Source organism: Ambystoma mexicanum, chromosome 1q (genome assembly GCF_040938575.1).
Source record: "Ambystoma mexicanum isolate Mex_15411 chromosome 1q, UKY_AmexF1_1, whole genome shotgun sequence".
Taxonomy (NCBI): Eukaryota; Metazoa; Chordata; class Amphibia; order Caudata; family Ambystomatidae; genus Ambystoma; species Ambystoma mexicanum.
The window spans coordinates 1,351,423,026-1,351,445,126 of NC_090922.1; the positions used below are offsets into that span (position 1 = coordinate 1,351,423,026).

The window sequence follows — 22,101 nt, forward strand, 5'->3', positions numbered from 1 at the left end:
CAAACAAATGTAAACCAAATACCTGTAGTTATGTATCCACAGGGGTCATGGATCCAGGGAGGCTTCTGCAAAAGGCACAGTGTAATTCAAAAACCTCTATGAAGGAAAACGGAGTACATTATAATTGTGCCCCTATCCAGACAGTGAAAAACATGTGTATAAGGTGCTTTACTAGCGACAAATCATGGCACTTACCCTAATTAGAGTATCTAGTGCATCAAGATCAAGCGTGTCGTTCAGTAGTAATGCAGCCAGTGGCATTTTGATCTAGTCACGGAGACAGAATCTTGTAGTGGAAGTTTTCTGTACATGCGCAATCATCCGGGATGGTTTTCCTAGTCAAAGAATATAAATGTGTATTTATGTCTACATGATCTTTTAGCCGTACACTGTATACTAGTCATACCGGCAATTACTTATATTGTTTTATTGACGAGCATTTAGTATTTTGGGGATATGTATATCTATAGGGAGCACTAGTGCACGGTACGTCAAAAGCCATGGGCGACTTTTAAGAGAAAGGCTGATATCTTTGTTTGCTGCACGGTTAGGTCGTGCCAGTACAGTGCCGGGATATGTTTGCGCAGAGATGCCTGAAACACGACGATCTGCTAATTTTTCGCCAAGAAAAATCTTAATGACAGGACGAGGGCAAGACTTACTGGGAAAGCGGTATTTAAAAACCGTCTACTGGTTTTAGTGGAGTCGTACACAGAAGTGCTGTTACACATAGATAAAGAATTCATGGCTGTTGCATATCCTGTCTGCTTGGTGCAGACAAATACAAGAGCGAAAATCCAGAGCACGCATCCACAGCGAAAAAAGAGAGAGAAAACACAGCAAAAATGTAATTTCATCTGGGCACCTGATCATTCTAGTATGTTTGCTTGTTGGAATGGTACTAGGTCTCGAGAAACATGCAGGACAGAGGCCATGCAGGACAGAGGCAAAAGGTCTATGGCATATACATGGATAATTCATAGTTGTAGACATATCTGGTGTTTATTGTTCCAAAGCATAAAACAGCACAGTTACATTGAAACAGTACAATGGCAATATGGTGATACTAGGTTGCGAGAAAAGGTCTATTGCTGAACATCAGTGTATTTTACATAACAATGTGGTATGAACCAACATCAAAAAATGAGTTACAGTTCTGGCATCTACTTAGGTGATGTAAGGCTTTGCTGTGAAGTGTGAGGAACATTACTTGAAGGAGACTCGAGAGAGGCTGTATTGTTGAGCACCAAAAAGTGTTTACTGTGTATTCTACATGAAAGTGTGATGTAGGAAAGAGGGTCTCGGTTCTGGGGTAGAAATGAAACGTGTGGAATCTTATTGGGAACACTAGTGAACAATTCTTGCAGTAGTTTAGTGGAAGAAGAAAACATTCTATCGCCACGTTTAATCCTTTTCTGACCGAGTCTAAACGGAAGATCCATTTCGGCTCGAGTTTTCTTAAATTTAAGTCTCGATCTCTGCCTCGGAAGGGATTTCTCACTGTTTTTATTACGAACCAAAAGAGCTCAGTATGCTTGTATTTGAGGGCCTTGTAGTGGGCTACTATGGGTTTGTCTTCGGTGCCATTTTTTAAGCAAGAACGGTGTTCGCAGGTTTATTGACAAATATCTCGTTTACATTTGCCAATGTAAATTAATCCACATGGACACATAATTCCATACAATGATCACTTCGTCCTGCAGTTTGTGAAGCTGTGATATTGCCAATTTAGTCCGTATAGATCAATAGCTTTAAGGTCTTTAGTGAGCGGGAAAACAGAACAACCCTGTTAGGAGGATCTAGGTGTCACACATGTGACAGTCATCTATTCTCTGTTGTTGTTTATCATGCACCTTCTGTGCATCATGTAGCCTAGTTACTGTGGAACCTGACTGCTATCTTTCGGTACTAGTTCTAGGTTCTAGAGTAGTGGGGGTTGGAGCAGGTGGAAGAGAGGAGCACAGTTGTGGTGTCCCTGGCTGGGGGCCGTTCTCCCAGGTAACAAATCTATCTTTCACTAAAACGTGTTGACCAGCTACAACGTGTCCAGAGTGTATTTCTGCAACTTAATATTGGTGACGAGGACTGGCCCAGGGAGAGACGGCCCCTGCGAACCTGAGGAGATTGTTACAAACGACCGGAGTGGAAAGCTGGACCTTGTCCACTATCGAGTGGAGGCTCGTAAGGTGATGCACCTGATAATGCCCCAATAGCTGGACTGGCGAGCTGAGGAGAGCGCCGCAGAGCGTGGGAGCCGTGAAGGCACAGCTTGAAAGGAGTCGGAAGGGGAGGAGAGGAACTGACAGATATTTCATGAACCACGTCCTCCATTGACTTTTTGGCGTATGGTGTTAAATATGCACAGCGTCGTTCAACTCCAAGAATAACGGTACATGTACCTGATTTTGACTTTTGGCTCCGTGTCGGAGTGAGTAGCGCAAGCGCCCCGCTCGCCCCGTTGTTTACATTTGAGTCTGAGTAACCAAGGAAGAAGATTCCCACTCCACTACCATAAGTAGGATGGAGGCACCAAAATCGAAGGGAGATGTTTTGCCTTTCCTTGGCCTAGTAGAATTTTATGGCAAATTTATCAGAGGACTGTCAGATATGTCAAGAAACATGAGAATGCTTACTCGCAAGGGAGTTACTTTTAGGTGGAATGATCTATGTAAGGAAGAATTTGAGAAAATTAAAGATTCCATTGTCAATGCCCCCATTGTGAAGACTTTTGAGGAAGAGAAGCGTACTTTGCTCTTCGTGGATGCCAGTGACTATGGTATTGGTGCTGTCTTGATGCAGGAGGATCAATTTGGTCTGCACACGGTTGCATTTGCATCTAGGTCCCTCAAGGGACCTGACAATAGATACTGAGTGGTAGAAAAGGAAGCGCAAGCGTGTGTCTGGGGAGTGGAAAAATGTAAAAGGTTTCTGTGGGGCAGGGAGTTCACGATTTGTACTGACCATAAGCCTTTGGTTGGGATTTTCACCAAAGGTGGCCTGGAAGGAGTCTCCAGGCGCATCATGAAGTGGGTGACTTCGATGCAAGGTCTACATTATATTATGCTTCATGTAGATGGTGAGACCAATATAGTTGCTGATGTCTTATCTAGATCAGTGCAGAGGGAATATCGAATTGGAGATCGTCATTCGAGTCATGAGGAGAATGTGGAGATATTTCAGGTACATGAGACATTAAAGGACGATTGGGATACTGCTTGTGGTGAAAATGCCACTTACCAAAAACTGTTGACTTTGGTGATGGATGAAGGAAGAACTATGGGTCGATAATGGTTACTTGCATAGGGGACATCAAATGGTGGTACCTTTCAAGATGAGAAATTTAATAATAGATTTAGCCCATATTGGACACTTGGGGATTGCCAGAACTAAAGGTTTGGTGAGGTCAGAGTTCTGGTGGCCTGGTGTTGACAAAGATACTGAGGAACAGGTCAATGATTGCAATGATTGTATTGAAGGAAATAAAGGACTCAGGGTACAGAAAGTGCCCATGACTGTGAGGAAGTCCCCTAGGGTTCCGTGGGACGAGATTGCTCTAGATCTGTTGAGTCCATTTAATATTAGAGGTGGAAGAGACAGCTATGTGTTGGTAGTTATGGACCTGCTGTCGAAATGGCCTGAAGTCTGCGTATTAAAAGACATTTCTAGCAGCCATATCATAAAATTTATGGAACAGTTGTTCTGGAGAGAAGGATTCCCCAGAAAATGTCTGTCTGATAATGGCTCCCAATTGGTGTCCAGGGAATTTAGAGAGTTCTTGAGTAGTCATGGAATAGAACAAGTGAACACATCATTATATCACCCCCAGACCAATAGGTGTGTAGAACGCTTCAACCGGACACTCATGGATGCCATTAGTATCGCTGTAGCCACTGGTGGCGATTGGATAAGAACAGTGATGGAAAGAACATTTCAATACAGACTAGCTCCCCATAGCGTCACAGGTGTTCCCCCGTTTGAGGTACTGAGGGGGAGAAAACCTAATTCACACATATGTCCTGGCTGGATGGGTAGATCTAAGTTAGTAGGAGTGGATTTGGAGAAGGTGAGGGGGAGAATATTTGAGTATGGAGTCAGATCTAAAGAGCGGTATGATCAAAAGAATGCTTGCAGACATTTCAGACTTGGGGTGGGTGACTGGATAAAGGTCAGACTTCCCACCAAGGTACGCAAAAGGGCTTCACTATTTTCTCAGCCCAAACAAGTTGTAAAAGACCTTGGTTCTTCTGTTTTGGTCAAAGGAGGTGGGATCTGGAACAAAGAGAGGGTAGCGCTCTGCAAGAATGTTAAGGAGACGAATGGAGGTTGATTTAACTGTATCCTAAGGGATCTGGTTTCACAGGTCTCAACTTTAATCACCACTTTCTATATCATTCATTACTCAGCAGTTCATTGTGCAGTGCACATTATATATATTTTTTTGGTTTTTTTTGTTTGTTTTTGTTTAGAAAAGGAAAGGTGTTAGGAGGAGCTAGGTGTCACACATGTGACATAGTCATCTATTCTCTGTTGTTGTTTATCATGCATCTTCTATGCATCATGTAGCCTAGTTACTGTAGAACCTGACTGCTATCTTGGAACCTAACTGCTATCTTTTTCGGTAATAGTTCTAGGTTCTAGAGTAGTGGGGGTTGGAGCAGGTGGAAGAGAGGAGGACAGTTGTGGTGTCCCTGGCTGGGGGCCTTTCTCCCTGGTAACGGATCTATCTTTCAATAAAACGTGTTGACCTGCTACAACGTGTCCAGAGTGTATTTCTGCAACTTAACACCCCCACATTTAAAATGACCAACTACTGGAGATAGATGCCACCGAGTGGTTTGGGGGTTTGGTGTAGGTTTTGGTTCTTCATATGTATGGCATAGATGTCTTTCAGATGTTTGGATCTTTCAAACGCAAACCACGGTTTTTCGGGTGTAAATGAGTCACTGTGTAGGATATTCCACTGTTGGAGGACAGTTTTTCTCACTTGGTTGCTGATAAATGTAAAAGGTAGTCACAACATGTCATTTTATCTGGTTTGTCTACTCTTGGTCTTGGGGTGAGACGCAGTTCTCTATTTGTGTGTCTTGCTCTCTTTTGAGCCCGCTGGATGATGTAAGGCCACGTTCTTTCAGTCGAGAGGTGAGGTCTTTACCCTGAATGTCAAAATCTGATAGGAACGAGCAGTTGCGTCTCAAACGAAGGAATTGTCTGTAAGGTAAGTTTTCTTTAAGGCTTGCAGGATGAAAACTTGAGAACATAAGTAAAGTGTTTTTGGTGGTAGGTTTTCGGTATAGAGTTGTTACAAGGACGGTATCCTCTGTTCTCTAAGTTTCAAGGTCTAAAAAAGGTATCCTGGCTTTGTTGGAAAGTATGGTGAATTTAATTGCAGCATTACGTAGATTCAACCAGTTAAGAAATCAGAAAGGAGGTTCTCTGTGCCTCTCCAGATGACAAACACGTCGTCGATATAGCGATGCCAATCAGCAATATTTTGTCTGAAAGGATCGTCTGTGCTAAAGATATGCGTTTCCTCAAAATTGTCTATATAGAGATTAGCCAGATCGGGCGCGAACGTTGCGCCCATGCTAGTTCCATGGCATTGTTTGAAAAATGTTTCTTTATAAATAAAGAAGTTTTCGGTCAAGGCTATTCTCCTACATTCTAGGAGGAACTCAGTCGGGACTCTGGTGGATGTTTTTTTGTCTAAGTAAATTTTGAGGATATCTAGGCATTTGTTTTGTGGGATACTCGTCTACAGTGATTCCACATCTAAAGTGACAAGTATGTCATTTGGTTCAGTCGGCAAATTCTTCAAGATGGTAATCATTGAAGTGGTGTTTTGTATATAGGATTTAATTTTTCAAACAAAAAGGACGTAGGAAGCAGTCTACATAGATAGATGAAGACTCAAGGGTGGAGTTTGTGCCGGAGACAATGGGTCTTCCAGGTGGTGTCTTCTCGTTCTTATGGATTTTCGGTAGTAGATAGAACGCTGGGATGGTAGGGTGTTTTTTAGTCAAGAATGCCATCTCATCGTCATCAATCCAGCATTCATTATGTGCATGAGTCATGAGGCTGTGAATCTCAAAAGTTAGTCTGGTGGTAGGGTTTGCATCAATCATTTTATAGAAAAGGTTGTTCTCAATGTGTTTTTTTATTTGTTTCATACCGATTGTGCGACATAGAACAATCCCGCCGCCTTTGTCTGTTAATGTTAAAGGACATTTGTACCGCGGACTATCACCACCGAAGTGGTCACCTGGCGCTCTGGCGGCTCTGAAAAAGGGGATGAGAGGGGGTGGGTTAGTGGGAATAAGCTGGAAAAGTGCAAAAGAGCAGTGATGTTCTGTTGGCAGCCTCAGCCTGGTGGGTCCGTTGGCTGGGCTTGGGGTGTTTTATGGTCCGTAGTCGTCGTGTGCTCTTGTGCAAGTCTATGTGTGGTTTGTTTTGTTGTTGCATTGTTGTGAAGTTTGTGCGGATTGCTGCGTTTTAGGCTTGTGGTTGGTTATAGTGTGAGAAGTGTATACAGAGGGATGGAATTGTTAGTTGGTTGGTTAGTTGGCATTGCTGTCCTTGCAATTGTGGGATTCCATCTAGGTGCGGTACATGCTAACAGTCACATTTCTATCTAGATTCGACGCAAAAGACGTAAGAAATAGTTTTAGGTTATTAGCAGTTGCACCATGCACCGCTGCCATTTCCATGGTGTCAAGGTACCTTCTAGCGATTAGACTAGCTTCGTGCGTAGGGTGCCGGTATTTTTTATTTTATTTTACTGGATTTGTAAAGCGTACAACAGCCCAGGTTAATCGAGGCGTGGTTGCAAGAAAGTGTCTTAGTTACATGGTTTTAGGGTTTGTGTCTTGGTTACAAGGTACGAAGGCTTGCTCATGCGTTACAGGGAGCAGAAACCTAAACATAATGAAATGAAGCAGGTACATGGTAGGTTTTTGTGATGCATAATCATAGATCAAAACATTGCAGAGAAGTACAAGTGCATGGGTGGAGTGAAAGACAACAGAAGGGGGCAACAGAGTCTAGGAGGCCTCTTTTATACAAACAACAAAGTTCTGATAGCTTTCCGGAAGGCTGTGTGCGATTCAGTGCTCCTCAGATGCGGTGGAAGGGAGTTCCATTGAGTCGCAGCAGTGAAGGGGAAGCTAGATCCTCCTGCACTGGCCCTCAGTTTTTGGAATAGTGAAAAGGTTAGTGTAGGCCGTTCTGGTAGGTCTGTCTGTGTTGGGTTTGACAAATTTCTGGGAGAGGTAAAGGGGGGGCAGTGTTGTGGAAGCATTTGTGTGTGAGGGCGAGAGATTTTAAGATGATGCGTTCCTTTATGGCGAGCCAGTGGGCAAGTTTCCTGGTGGCCGAGATATGTTCCCTTTTACAGATGCTGGTAGCAGCCCAGAGGGCATTGTTTTGGATGGTCTGGAGTTTTGATATTTTTTGCAGAGGTGCCTACTAGGAGAGCGTTGCAATTATTATTATTATTAATTAACATTTATAAAGCGTGCAACAGCCCTGAGGCATCGAGTCGCTGTTACAAGACAGCATGCTTAATTACAGAAAATGGCGCACTACAGTCCTGAGGCATTGAGGTGCTATTACAAGAGACATACTTAGCTACATGGTACATTTATACATAGTTACATAAGAAGTACAGGAGAGGACGGGATGGAGAGGCAGGGGAAAGAGAGGAAGGGCCGTGTTAGTTGAAGAGTGTAGTTTTGAGCACTTTCCTGAAAGCTGAGAGTGAAGTCGCGGCTGCAGTGCTGGTTTAATCAAAAAGGAATCATTAGCCTCAAGTGTTTTTAATGCAGTTCTTTGTGTTTTAGTAAGGTTGTCAGAGTAATGTGTATTTTTACCAAACAGTGGGGTTAGATCGTTCAGGATCTTGTTCTCAAAGGTTAGAATTTCTGGGCATATCATGGATGCCAAAGTGGCAAAGGAAGAAGGTCGTTTGAGGCCCGTTGATGTGGGAGGTGTACGTTCAGCAGCGTCCCGAAATAAATATTTGAGTCGGATTGTTCTGAAACATTTTCTAACTTCGACCTCAGTAGTAAAACGGTCGGCATTGGTTTTTGAAATGAAGCTTACCCCTTTGCTAAGTACTTCTATCTCATCTCTGGTGAGGACATGGTCACTTAGATTGTAAATAGGGATCACCATGTTTGTGTTGGTGGTATCCATTGGCGGGCTCGCATCCTGTGGGGTCCAGGTGGTCTGTTTCTCCCTCGTCTCACTCGCTCTTGAAATAATTGTTGTTGTCCGCTTGAAGTGGAAGGGCCAGAGTTGGTTGTATCTAAATCACTGCTGTTAGAGCTATTGGAGAAGGTTAAGAATTTCCTTCGGGGACGACGTTGGTTAAATCCTCCAGTGGTCAAGTTGTTATTCATTTGTTGATAGAAGCCGTCTACGAGGTATGGGTACGTTTTTTCTTCTTTATAGTTTTGTATATCGTTCTTAAGTTTCCAAATGTTCTTGTTGATAGTAAAGTTCTTGAATTTTTCAATTTCCTCGTTCATTTTGTCTAATTGTTGTTTAATGTCTGGAACTACTGAATCTTTGGTGATTTTTTCCTCCAGTTCTTGGAGTTCTGTTTTTTGCAAACCGGCTTCTTCTTGGGCGGTCTCTATAATTAAGATGACCCAGTCCCGTGAGAATTTGTTTCCTACTTCGCTAAATTTTGTCTTGAACCTCGGGTTGCCGAGAAAAAACTCGAGGAATATTCCTCACTTGCAACCCTTCTGGAATTCTGCTGCAGTCTCTACCTCTTCTGTTCCCTCCCAGGCCCTCTGCACGGCCTTGGACTCTCATTTCACTACTAAAACTCAGCACATCCTGTCTACCCTCTCTTCCTCTACCACTCCTGGCCTGTCTGAGGCTGTCTCTCCTTTCGCCTACTTTCCCCTGTTAACCCCCGACAATGTTTCTAGACAAGTCTGATCTATGAAAGTCTCATCAAAACAGGTTCTGCCCTGCTCATCCAGAACTATCAAGGACCACATTGACACCCTTGCTCCAGCTTTGGAGGATTTCTGCAATCACTCTTTTGCCACTGGAACTTTCCCCTTCCCCTTAAGCACTCTCTTGTGCACCCCCTACTAAGGAAGATCTCGGCCGATCCTTCCTCTCTGGCTATCTATCACCCGATCGCCATCACTCCTTTCCTGGGCAAACTCTTAGAAAAGCTGGCCATCTCCCAGCTTAATCTGCATACTGAATCTGTTGGTTTCCTCCATGACCACCAGTCTGGTCATGGAGAGCTGCCAGAAGCACGGAAACGGCTCTCCTGAACACCCGTGAAGACTTGCTCTCTTATCTGGACTCTAATCTCCTTTCTGTCCTCATTCTCCTTGATCTATCCTCTTCTTTTGACACGGTCAGCCATGCCATCCTGCTCAAAAGTCTCTGGGACAAACTTGGTATTACTGATCAGGCCCTGGCCTGGTTGACCTCCTTTCTCACCGACTGGCCCTCTCAGGTCCAACAGCGGTCTTTTCTCTCGTCTATCTCTTGTGTTGTTCCTCAGTGGTCTAACCTCTCTCCCTGGCTCTTCAACCACTACCTGGCTTCTCTTGCCCACCACATCGCTACTTTCTGCTCCAATTTTCAATGTTATGTGGATGACACTCTCTTTCAGGCTCCCCTCAGCCACCTCGGCTTCTTCTCTCATACCAGACTGTCTGCCCGGAATTCAGAAATGGTGTGCTGCCAATGATCTCTGCCTTAATGTCAATAAGACTGAGATCCTCCTCATTGGGACACCTGCATCCTCCTTTCCTCTCTCTCCATCTGGCCGCCCACTCTGGGCCCTCTTCCTGCTCCTTCCTGTGAGGCGAAGAATCTTGGTGTCATCTTCGACTCCACCCTCTCCTTCTCTCCTCACATCTCCGATATTTCTAAGTCAAACTATAAGCTGTACTTCCTCAGACGTAATCTTCCTTTTCTCACTTTCCCCCAGAAGCTCACTGTCTCTAGAGCTCTGGTCCTCTCTAGGCTGGACTATTGCAACAGCCTCTTTCTAAATCTTCCTGCCTCTACTCTTCGACCTTTACAACTTATCCAGAAAAAGGACTGCAAGACTTGTCCTTGGCCTCAAGCCCAGGGATCATATTTCTCCAGCTCTGAAATCTCTTCACTGGCTCCCCATGGCTGCAAGGATCAAGTTCAAGACCCTCTACATCGTCCAAAAGGCTTTTTGGGTTCTGGGACGGCTCTACCTCCAACTTTCTGTTCCAAAACAGCTTCCTTCTCGAGCTCTACACTCATCCACCACCAACACTCTGAGGTTCAAACGCTTCTCCATGCAGAGAGTTGGGGGCAGATCTATCTCCTCGGCTGTGGCCTCCCTCTGTACCAACCTCTCTGCCTCTCTAAGACTTGAGCAGAACCACCTCCAGTTCTGGAAGCAATTCAAGACCTTCCTTTTCGCTTCCACTTTCTCTCTTCCTCTCCCCTGCTGATGCACCAGACTGCTGCGTGCACTGGTCACCCCCTCCTGCGTGTCCAGTTGCCCTTGGACTGCCTTCGGGGCTCCCCAAAATGTCTGTATTTGCAACCGTACAGTCCCTTCTCTCTGCACTTATGAGCCACCCGCTGGCTACACATGTGAGTTAACTGCACTTCCCCCTTACTCTGCACTTCTCCCCTCCCCTGCACTTGCGCCTTTTTGCCAAATATAAATAAGCGGAACACTCAGGCAGTCGCATTTCTGCGTACCTAGTGTCCAGCCGGCAAACGTTATGGAAAATATTGTACGCTGAAACCCTGTTCAGGTTATATTAACTCTCCGTAGACATTATGGACTTTGAGCTCTTAAGTACTAATGTGGTCATCAGCAATAATTAGTAAACATCTTAACATGCAGGTACCTGACTAAGGACTCCTACTCCTGGACTATACCAACTAACAAACATTAAGGTATGACACATATTTAATTTTCCAATGTTTTAGTGAAGTACTGTAACTACATTATAATAACCTAAGAGTTGTAAAGATACCAGATTATCAGCAATCCACTGATGTATTACAGATACACTGAGTGCACCAGACTGAAAGAGATTCAGACTTTGGCTAGAACCAAGTAAAGATATAAGAAGCCTGGTAAATATAAATGGATAATTGAAATCAAACTTAACATGCAACACAGAAAGACAACTACAGTTTTGCAATATGCTTACATTAAATATGGTTTTCTATATATGTTTTTTTACTCGATACTGTCTGTGAAGATGGTCATAAATGATCGAAATGCATTGGACGTAATTTGCAACAGGCCTTTTTCTGAACCCTTTTATTGGAATAAAGAACTGTTTTGTGCAAATCTTTAAACCATTTGACGAATCGTCATTTTTTCTATACTTGCAAAGGCTACCACAACAGAAATTAGAGAACAAATTAAGTGGATACCCACGCAGGTCCTTCCAGCTGTCTGGGACATTACGCCCAGACCAATATTTGGCACATTTTAATGTATCACTCCATTGTGCAAATGGGATGTCAACTGGAGACAGGACCAAATAACTAAATACAACACAAGAACTACTCAAAAAACCCTTGACGGATTAGGCTGTGCCCACCCAACCCCACCTGGTAAACTGAATTAATTTCTAATCAATAAAACAAACAAAAAAGAAAAAAGGGGTGCAAATGCGCCTCAAAACCATTTTCTCAAACATACCTCATAGAGCCTGGTTAGCTTGGCACCAACAGCAACCAGGAGCTACAAATCTACCAGGAGCTGCAAACAAACACAACTATGTGAGTTTCACACTGAACATTTGGGACAATCTATAAAAATTACATTAGGACACATCTTTAGGACACGTAAAGCATAAGGGGTAACAAATAATGGACACAATTATGTTTTCATCTTATGTGGATGTTAGATTTACAAAAACGCTATTTATTAGCTCCTCGTTCCCCATTAGTAGTCCTGGTCACAGGTTAATGCTGGAGACCCAGGAGCTTTTTTAGCTCCCTCTTATCCAATCTTAATTTCAAGCCCTGCAACTTGTACATAAAAACTAATTCATTCAAAGATGGAGATACATGAATATGACCGGGACACTGCTGGATCCCTTCCCAATGGCAAAGGGATCTTGTACACTGTCAGGGTTCCATTGAATGCCTCGTTGGATAAACATAGACGGAGCTTGCGCAATAACAACCTACCTAGTAAACCCACGGGAGCAAATGTTTTTGGTTCCAAATCGAGGTTGTCTGCTAAGCCTCAGAACCGTGCTGCATCATTTCTGGTGCGTCCTTTTACAGAACGCTATGGGTTGCCATGGAAACGCTGGCGGCCATGGTATTCAAGTAGGTACTCAGGCCTACTGCGCCGTCCTGTGCGTACAGTCAGGTAACCAGTACTTAAGCTGCGCCCCCGTGCACAGCGGCACTTTTGAATTTGTCTGTTTTCAAAGCTACGTACCTTGTACCTTGTCTTCTTGAATTCCCGGCCCGCCTTGTGACCATCCTTGTTTCCTTCTTGTCATTGCTCTTAAGTCTTACCTGCTCAAACCCGACCCGGAACGCCCACGGACTGCCCTCGTCTAATCCCTCACGTTTTACCTGCTCATATCAGACCCGGAACGTCCACGGACTGCATTCGTCTAATCCCTCAAGTCTTACCTGCTCATACCAGACCCAGAACGTCCAAGGACTGCATTCGTCTAATTTCTCAAGTCTTACCTGCTCATACCAGAACCGGAACGTCCACGAACTGCAGTTATCTGATTTCACAAGTCTTACCTGCTTGTCGTTACAATCGGAAAACTCACAGACTGCATACATCTCATCTTGTGAGTCTCGCCTGTGTCATATCTTCTTTCTGGAACTGTCAAAGACACTTTTGGAACATTCAGGACTGTCACCCATCAGCGCAAGGATCAAAGGACACCAGCGGAACAGCGCCCGGATCAATTAACTCTTTAGGCGTCCCCGTGCCGGTGGGTATAGGAAAACAAAACATTGTGTTTCCCGGACTGTCACTCCATTTCCAACTCTCCTGCAACACCTATCCAGAGCACTCATTTGGTAAGCACAAGACTATTCGTTTCTTACTTTCTTGTTATTTCTATATTCTTGGTAAGAGTAATTTTCCTCATTTTCAAGGTACTCACCAGTCTAACTTGGAACTATTCAGTCCCAGTCTGATTTTCTTGTTTGTATCAGTTCAGTATCTTGCTTTGGAGAGTCCATTGCCTTAACCCACATGTTAATATCTGGTTAATTTTTCTTGCAGCCAGATGTTGGAGTACCAGGGTGTGCCATATTTTCGGGCAATACTCACCTCAATCTCTCCTTTTGTACTCGAGGGGTATATTGTGAGAAAGCCTAAATTGCATCACAAAGTGTCAAGCCACCACTACTATACTGAGCTTTTGTGTCATAACAGACACAGCCAAACTCCATTTGGCATGGCAAAAAACTCAATCTTCTTGAATGACAGCTATCTTTTTCTGGTCTGGAGAACCAGGTAAACCCAACCTATGCAACATAACTTAACTATAGTAGGATCCTGAATAGAATCCTTCCTTATCTTGACTTTAGAGGGTTTATAGCTACAACAGGGCCTAGCACCTTATTTGCTTCACGGAGTCCAAATGGTATAAAATGAATCATGCTCCCATTGCTTTTTCTGCATCCGAACAACTACATCAAACCAGTTTCATGCAGCGCTCAGCGTGATTGGTTCTACGCTAAAATACTAAAGCCGAGAACCATGCAGTCTTCTATGCCAAAGCCAAAAGCTTTGCATTTCGAAAATGTTGAATGCATTCATTCATGTCAGATTCGGAATTGAAGGCTGCATGGTTCTTGGAAATGTCCCAGCTTTACTTGTAAGGGAACCGGGGGGACACCCTCGAACCCATAATGCCGAACAAGGGGAGCGGGGGCTTGTTTGGCATTGTGGGATTCAGGATTTTTGTCCATGCTGAATGTGCACTTAACGCAAATTCAGCATTTTATTTTCTGCAAATATCTAGTGATTTACCATGGGCAGGAGAGTTCAGTTCAAGGCCCTCTGCATTGCCCATAAGAGGATGCACATTGGTGATCCAACATTTACAGCTAAGACAATCTCCCATTATGACTGAGGCAAGACCCTTAGGTCCCTCACATTCCTTAAACTGACAATTCATAAAGAATACCTTTCCTGGATCGCTCTATTGTAACCCATATTTCAGGCTTTTCAACAAGCAGTTAAAAATATACATTTTCCAGACGTCCAGCTACTAACTTGAACATGTCACTACATCGAATGCTAGATTAGGGCACTGGTATGCCCCACAAGTTCTGCTAAATATAAAGCACAGGAGGAATTGGCCAGAACAAGAGAACTGAGCTCAAACGAAATGTGTCTTGTAGGCGTGCAGTTTTGGCTCAAATACAAGTGCCTGGGGATAATCTACGAACTCTGCTCCCATATGCAGCACATTACTTCTCCTGTGCACAGTGGGTGGAGGGGAGCAAGGGCTAACATCTCATATCAATCAGAACATCATGTTCAAATTATTATATATGCCTTATGGTTTACAGGCATTTTACTGTTAGGGTGAGGGTTGTGAGAAATGAAAAGCAGAGAATCCTGTGTCTGTTACATCAGAAGACATCTTGTTTATATCACAATAACCGACATTTTAAATATAAAAATATGTGGTCATTCTTAAGTTTCTAAAATGTTTGTGGTTTTATGCAAACCGCCAAGACTCAGTCCCAGTGTTTTAAGATGGCCGGGCCCTGGCAATCTCCAAAAAGTGAGGCTGCGCAGGGGCCCTGCCGGGGTTCCCCGGTCCCACCACACCACGGCAAGACACCATATCCCGCCACGGCTGCAGACGCGACGGGAGATGCGCCCGCCATTAAGTCAAGGAAAGCTGATAGAAGTGCCAACCAGCCACAGGCTGGCACTTCTGTCAGTCGTCACTAACTTCCTCTGGTGACCCCAGAAGAGGTTACTGTCCTTGTGTTTACCCACCCTCTCCCCAGGTCACAGAGGCGTCTTTAATGCTCGGCGTACCTGGGGACTGTGTGACATATTTCGAGGTTTATAAAAGATGATGTGAAAAGTACACAATTCAAGCCATCTTTTATAAAGTGTTGCCGACGGACAAACATGCCTCGGGCGTAGACTCTACACCGATTTTTCAGTAATAGCCAAAATGTCACCCTCAGAATTTTGACTCCCGAAATTCAGATAGTTTTTCGAGACCCCCATCACACCACATATTTATGTGGAGGGGCTATATGATATAATAGTAGTATGTGGGGGTCTCCCCTGCATATGTATGTGATGTAAAGGGGTTTTAAAAATACAATGTTCCACATTTTCGTCGGCCAATGGAATTCTGGGGGTCGTAGTGATCACATAGATCCAATTTTTTTAATATGCTTGGTGTTAAGTTTGTTCTATTACTATTCTTGTTTAACCAGGCAGTTATGTAAAATTTCAGCAACCCAATTTGATGTCCTAAATCACCCAGGTAAAGACATCTTGCAAATTATGGGCATATACATTTGCTCGCTTTAGCTCATTGAGCAGGATTTGTACATTCACACTGAATCCTCCATAGATTCTCCATTCTCTGTAGATGTCCTTTATAATTATAAAGCTGTCAGGTAATTACACTGCGATTTTACATGTGAATTTATGTTCTATTTTTGTTTGTTTTGGCAACATATCTATCTGTAATGTGGACTGATATGTACTTTATCTGTTTTTTCTATGTTGACCATCTGTATTTGAATGTTTCAAAAGTATTTTTTTTATCTACATTTAAATTAATTTACTGGACACCTGGTTGTATATTTTTGAAATGTTAGTGTCCATCCCTGATGACAGACTATGGCGTTGAAGTGAAGTGACGGAGGCAGCCTTGCTTTCTGTGACTCTTGAGCGAGGTGCGGCTTGACATGTCCTTTTACGCTCTTGTGGGTGCTTTCCTGTTTCGCGCTAAGAGCACGGACCTGAGGCAGTGGCTGACATTGCGGCTGACGCGTTGTGGTTCGGTGTGGTCCGCCTGACATGATCGGTTTGAGCACTTGATCTTTCCTGCCACCGTTGACTGTCAGTACAGTTCAGGATGCAGCCCGGGGAGCCTTCGCCTGACGCCAAAAAGGTGACTGTTGGCACCCTCCCACCCCTCTTGAGCCTCTCCAGCTTCGATTGGTCTGGTTTGTTTCTTTTTAAACAGCTCAAGTAGACCGGGACATTGGATTCCCTCTTTTTTCCTCTTGCAGTTTGAAGAGAAAACGCAGCTGTAGAGATGCTCCTTCTGCTTCCTCATGGAGCAGGAGTTGACTACAGTGTTGGGCGGGCTAGGTGTTACAATGCAGCACGCAGTCTGCAGAAGGCAGCAAGCTGCGTAAGAGTCGCACTCTGAACTACATGATAAACCTCTACTGAAGTGGAATACATTACATTAATATGAGCATTACAAGCATAATAAATACTGGGTGAATCTCCTCCCTCTGAGCGGGTTGGTTAATTACAGGAACTGTGGGGGTTGACCCCTTGATCCGGCCCGACCCTGAACTGGGGTGAGTGTTTATTCAAAGACCTGCAACTGTGCTTAATCTTCAAACCTGATAACAGACTAGGCTCTTTCCCTCTAAAATGCTAAGTGGCAATGCACATTACGTACCTGAGCGGAGGGGAGCCCTCAGCGACCACTCACTACGAAGATTCTACACCGTGCATATAGGCTTCCATACCCTCGATCTTCGCTCTGGAAACAGGGCCAATAGGGAACATGGATGAATTGATTGCTCCGGAAAGGGGGTTGGTGGGTGTCCCATAGAGGTTTACGTTCAAGTGGGAGCCTTCACTGCCTCGGCGGAGCACATGTTGGTTGGCACCAGAGGGAACATGTATATATATATATGTATTTGTGTTTCAAAAAAGGTAGCAGGCGCTCCTCTCCAGAAAGAACATGGCATGATAACCTGTTCTGTGGTTTTTTTCCCCACTTTGAGATGAGAGTTTGCAACACACGCTTTTTGTTCACTACCTTTCACAGATGGGAAATGTATATTTGTGTGCATACGTACTTTTCTATGGTTTGTGTACTTTTCAAAAGCTTGATTAGTTCAAAAATTTGAATTTCTGGAAAAGTTCATCAATGTTTTTTAAATAATATTTCAACAGAGCGTATTGTTAAGAAGACCTTCACACGCTTTAACAGGTTAATTATATTTATTGGTACAACTGTACGCAACAGCAGGCTCTGTCAGAGGACAGACACAAACTAACTCCAACACTATAGTTCCAGAATTACACAACGCAGAATCACTTTGTTACAACTTCATGAGCTCATAATGCCATGACATCCAATGAAAATAAGAACACGCTTACATAACTAATAATCAATCCATGTTACTTCTTTTGTATGCACTGTAAAATGACTAACCTATAAATTCTATTGAAACATCTGTACTTGGGTACTATATTGATAAAGTGTAATTAAACTTTAAATATAACAATACACACACATCTTACTATGGTGTGTGTACTTTTCAGGCCACGCCCATCATGCAAGCCACGCTCAGTCTCTCCTGCAGGTGCCCCTTCCCCCAGCTGCACTTGATTAGGGTTCTTGAGGCGATGGATGCTTGCCCTGGACATGAGCTCCGAATCTCAGCCACGCCCACATCACTCGGATCACTCACTACCTCCGCCCTCTCCTTTTAACGTCGCACAAAGGGTGGATTGGGGTTCCCATGGTAAACGTTGTCCATTTATAGCAATGAGCATACGATTAAAATAGTACAAGTACACTGCGTCATACAATAACAATTTCCTGTAAATAATGTGCATCAATACCTACCGCTGTTAAATTACATCATTTTAGACATTATGTAACAGTAAAACCACTTCGGTGGAGATGGGCGCAGTCAAATACAGAAACGACTATGGTCTGGCAGGGTCACTATATTACACGGACAAGCCAGTCGCCGTAAAACCACAGCGGCGGTGATGTGCAGTTATACATATTAGAATACATCACTTAAAACAGCTCGTAAAATCCGAATAGTTTCTTTACCGCATTAAACCATGACAGACCGAAGCAATATTAAGTAACCTATGACATTGAGCCGTTTATTTCCTCTCATTAACTGAATTGCAGACATGAAATACATGCGAAAACTGCATAATTCTGCATTTCCTCGCTCGTCACCCATTAGCGAACTCCTACTCCTCGTAATACGTTTTTTTAATCCACGAAGGCGACATGGAAAATCCGGGGTTTCCTTCAGCGCCTGCGGTCACAGCAGGTTAGCCTTCCATACAGCATCGAGAAAAGGCGGGTTCTGACGGCCTACGTACGCGCTGTCAGTGTCAGAACATACAGGAAATACGATCCCCACAAGTGCATATACATGTATCTCACGGGGTCAATCTGTCCACTGTTTCGAACTCTACTACTCCCGGTCTCGCCACTTCGCAATAATTTAAACCAATGGGGTTTCCACGGAGTCTAAACCCTTCGCCATTTCCCCGAGTCATGGGATGACGCTGGGCCAAAAAGCAGGAACCACGCATGCGTTCCTCTTTTCGATTACGTGCTTATCACATGACAGACACGCACACGTTGGGTCGTTTCCTTTGATGGGACCCAGTCGCAGCTCTGAATTCTCTGCTGCAGTTATAGAGTGTACCGGCAGACTTGGTTGAGAGAGCTACATTTTCGGCGCAGTCTCAGCGCCCTGCACTACACTTGCCCAGGCAGCCCAGTGTACATGAGCGCCTGGCACCTTCACCAGTACCAGCACCGCCGCCTCTACGGCCTCCAGCATGGACCGGGAGATTATCCTGGCTGATTTCCAGGTACATGGGAGATTGGAGATTGGTGCTAAAGCTGCAAAATGCTCCACGCGTTTCCTTGTATGACGGGTGAAACTGAGGGACATCGTGAAGTAGAGTCTCAAGCACAAGCAGAAGTGCATTAAGCAGAATGCACCTTTCAAAAGTACCAGAGGGAAGTACACCTATGCAAAAGGTGCACACTATAAGTCTCGATAGAACCGATTTCTGTGGCAGCCGTGCACACCATGGCATTGCAACAAAGTGCCTGTTTATCAAACTGCTGAGACGTCCTTCAACCCTCTAGATGGTAGTGCATGAGTAGTTTTTGTATCGCTTCCTGTAGTCTGTAGTTTACATTTTGCCAAAGGTCGTTTGTAAAAGAAGACGCGGCCCATGTAACGGAAAGTGCTGTTTTTAGGGTTCTCACCAAAACTCTTTACTTAAGGGACCAGGTTTGGATTGATGTCAAAACAGCAGGGCTTCCGTTTGGCAGACTTTCACTTTTGCGAGAGTAGCTCTAGGCGCTTGGTTGTTGCAGACTTCAAAATTACTGGATGCTATTGAGCTCGTGCTAGTCTAGAGAGCCTTGTTGACCCGACGCCAACAACTACCAGGATGTACTCTTTAGTCTCCGGGCCATTTGGTGCCACACAAAGGTACTTCGGTGAACTCTGTGTGTTTGGGAATGAGCATAAAGGTGTTAGGTCTGATCAAGAATAATGGGTCATATCTAAAATTGAGAAAATGTTATAGTTGCATCTCTTGTGAAGTTTAATTTGTCCCAGTTCCACAGAGGTAGCCCCAGTTTATTGGATGATGTCTTCCCCCCCATGACCTGCTGTTAGCATTTACTGCTCAAACCCTTGTGATTTGTCAGCTTCTGTTGACGTGGACATACCATTGGCAGCTCTGTGCGATTGTAATGGGATTAGTAATGTGTTGTCCATTGCCAAGTGGTGGGCGAAAGCAGAAGTAAACCGATTATATTTTGCTACTAAAGAAGCTATTTCTGACCAATGTCACCTTACGAAGACCTGCTCGGTACCCTTATTGGTCACCTGGCACACACTGCATGAGTTGGGGAGGTTGGGCTCCTAGATGTAATTATATTTGAAGATCTGGATAGGTAAATGTTATCTTAATCCTGCTTTTCTACTGAGTCGATTCACTGACATACTAGTTTCTGAGCACCTCGCCTTGCTCAAGGAGTGGCGTACTGTGCTCTTAGTCAGTGGTATCTAAACCTTAGTCTGCTGGAGGAGACAAAATGTACGGGGTGACGAGAAGTGAATGTGAAAGCATTAAGGTGTCTCTACAAACACTGGGAGGTGTGCAGCGGGAGAATGTTTTGCTATAATTTGGCGTTATATCCGTCCTTCTAGTTCAATCCATAATTGGGAGACAGATAGGTCCTAAAGTGTTTTCGTATTCGGGTTGTGGCAGATCTGGAGAATTGTAATATATTATGTAATACTGGATGCATGAGGCGCTCAAATGTGGGCTCGGGCATTCCGGGAAGTTTGATGGTTCCTTTGCCTAAGCTCCTCTATATGTTGTACATCAAGTGAAAATGTTACTTCTGTGACTGCCATGCCTGAGTCAACATTAGTGTAGTCAAGTATAGATTGTGAATGAAGGTGATTGTTATTGGTAACAGAAGTAAGGGAATGGAGTGGTGAAACCAGTATAGTAAAATTGAAAAAGCCTGGCACCTTAATGGTGCAAAATTATTATCATACATTTGTACAATGTCCTCTCATGTTAGACTTTATTTTAGGTTACGATGGGACAGTGAGATGCCTTATGTAGGAGGAAGCTATTGGTGTACATTCATACATTGCTATCTTTAGTGAGAAATAAGCCTGCGTAGGTAGATCAGGCTAGGTTCATTAGACTGTGTGACCAGTGGATGTGGGAGACAACAGGAAGAGAAGGGCTTGAGGTCTGTATTTTTGTAAGCAGTGACAGACTGGCACCCTTCTATTATTATACTATGCTTTGACGGTTACCATAAAGCTATGAGGTGCTTTGTTGCTCGTACAGTGCTTTGTACCAAAATAAGTCCACCTCACAGGACTGCGAGGTAGTGAGGTTTATCTCTGTTTGCAAGACAACAATGTGAACATCAGTTCACCCAAAGATCAGCATTGATGGCTCCCTCAGCTTGTCAACCAAGCAAAGTAGAGGGAATAGGTTTGAAACTGAAGTTAGTGCGCCCCAAAACTACTACCAGACCAGGGATAGGGTGATTAGCACAGATTGTACACCTGGAAACACTTTTAATAAACACATATTTGGGAGAAGGCTTCAATGCCCACCTGCCTAACTGGGCAGTGCATGTTTTGCTCATTTATCGTCTGCAGTTACAGCACCTTATTAGTCTTTTTATGCTTTTGTGCACCGCTTGGGACTGACCTGTCCCTTACTTTTCCAAACTTTATTGTAATGGGCAATTTCAATGTACACCCTAAATACGGATGGACATTCCAGGAATCGGATTGCCACGCTTGCTGACATCTGTTAAATCATCGCCCTACCCACTGCCGTAGGAACGTATTGGAGTTAGTGTTTACAGATAAGGACTTACTAACCACAACCACCTTTAAGCCACTTCTGGTGGTCTGGTCGGACCACTTTCTTTTGCCTTTTGTCTTTACCTGCCATGTTTCTCCAGACCCCCATCTAAATATACGAAAACGTTGTGGTTTTGGGGCAGGGTGCACCTATCTACTGTGGCCTACCTTGTGCTGGATAGTAGTAACCATTTGACATCGATAGAGGGACAGGCCCTGGCCTTGGCCTTGATTAATGCTATGACCGAGGTGGCTGAAATTATGGCTCCAGTGGAGACTGTAATATGTTATTTTAAGCATTCGGCACATTGGTACACTCCAAATCTGTTGGCCTGTCGATGAGCCGGAGTGGGGATGGTCCATTGATTATGAGCATGATGCTAAACTAGTTCGTAAGCAAGCAGTGCACTCTTATCATGGTGCAATTAAAGAAGCAGAATCTTTTTTTCTTTTTGTGCCAATTGCATCACCTCTGTGTCTTGTTCCTCACGAGAGCTCTTTAAAGTGGCGAAAGAATTATACTCGCTGCCTTCATCAGGTAGTCATCAATCTAGCTGTGAAACTCAATGTGACACAATTAGTTCCTTCTTTTCAGAAAAAATGGATATAATTAGGCAATCTATAGACAGTCATGCGGAAGGACTCTGAGCCCACATGCTGGGCCCCCTCACCTATGCTTACTAGCTTGGTGGAACCTTTTCAATTGGAATTGGT

At 44.0% G+C, this 22,101-nt stretch overlaps 1 protein-coding gene and 1 long non-coding RNA gene across 2 annotated transcripts in view; one reads left to right on the forward strand and one right to left on the reverse strand.

The window, feature by feature from the left end:
• The window catches only part of LOC138547570 (uncharacterized), a 41,681-nt gene extending 27,195 nt beyond the window's left edge, over positions 1-14,486 (reverse strand). Inside the window, exons 1-3 of the long non-coding RNA XR_011291410.1 lie at positions 11,684-14,486; positions 196-335; positions 23-96 (exon numbers count right to left, since the gene is read on the reverse strand). This is a non-coding gene — a long non-coding RNA (uncharacterized lncRNA). The remainder of the gene's footprint in view (positions 1-22; positions 97-195; positions 336-11,683) is intronic.
• A 4,115-nt stretch (positions 14,487-18,601) lies between these two features.
• The window catches only part of FAF1 (Fas associated factor 1), a 2,829,503-nt gene continuing 2,826,003 nt past the window's right edge, over positions 18,602-22,101 (forward strand). The window contains exon 1 of the mRNA XM_069642220.1: positions 18,602-18,835. Within this exon, the coding sequence (XP_069498321.1) occupies positions 18,803-18,835 (33 nt within the window). The 5' untranslated portion in view covers positions 18,602-18,802. The remainder of the gene's footprint in view (positions 18,836-22,101) is intronic.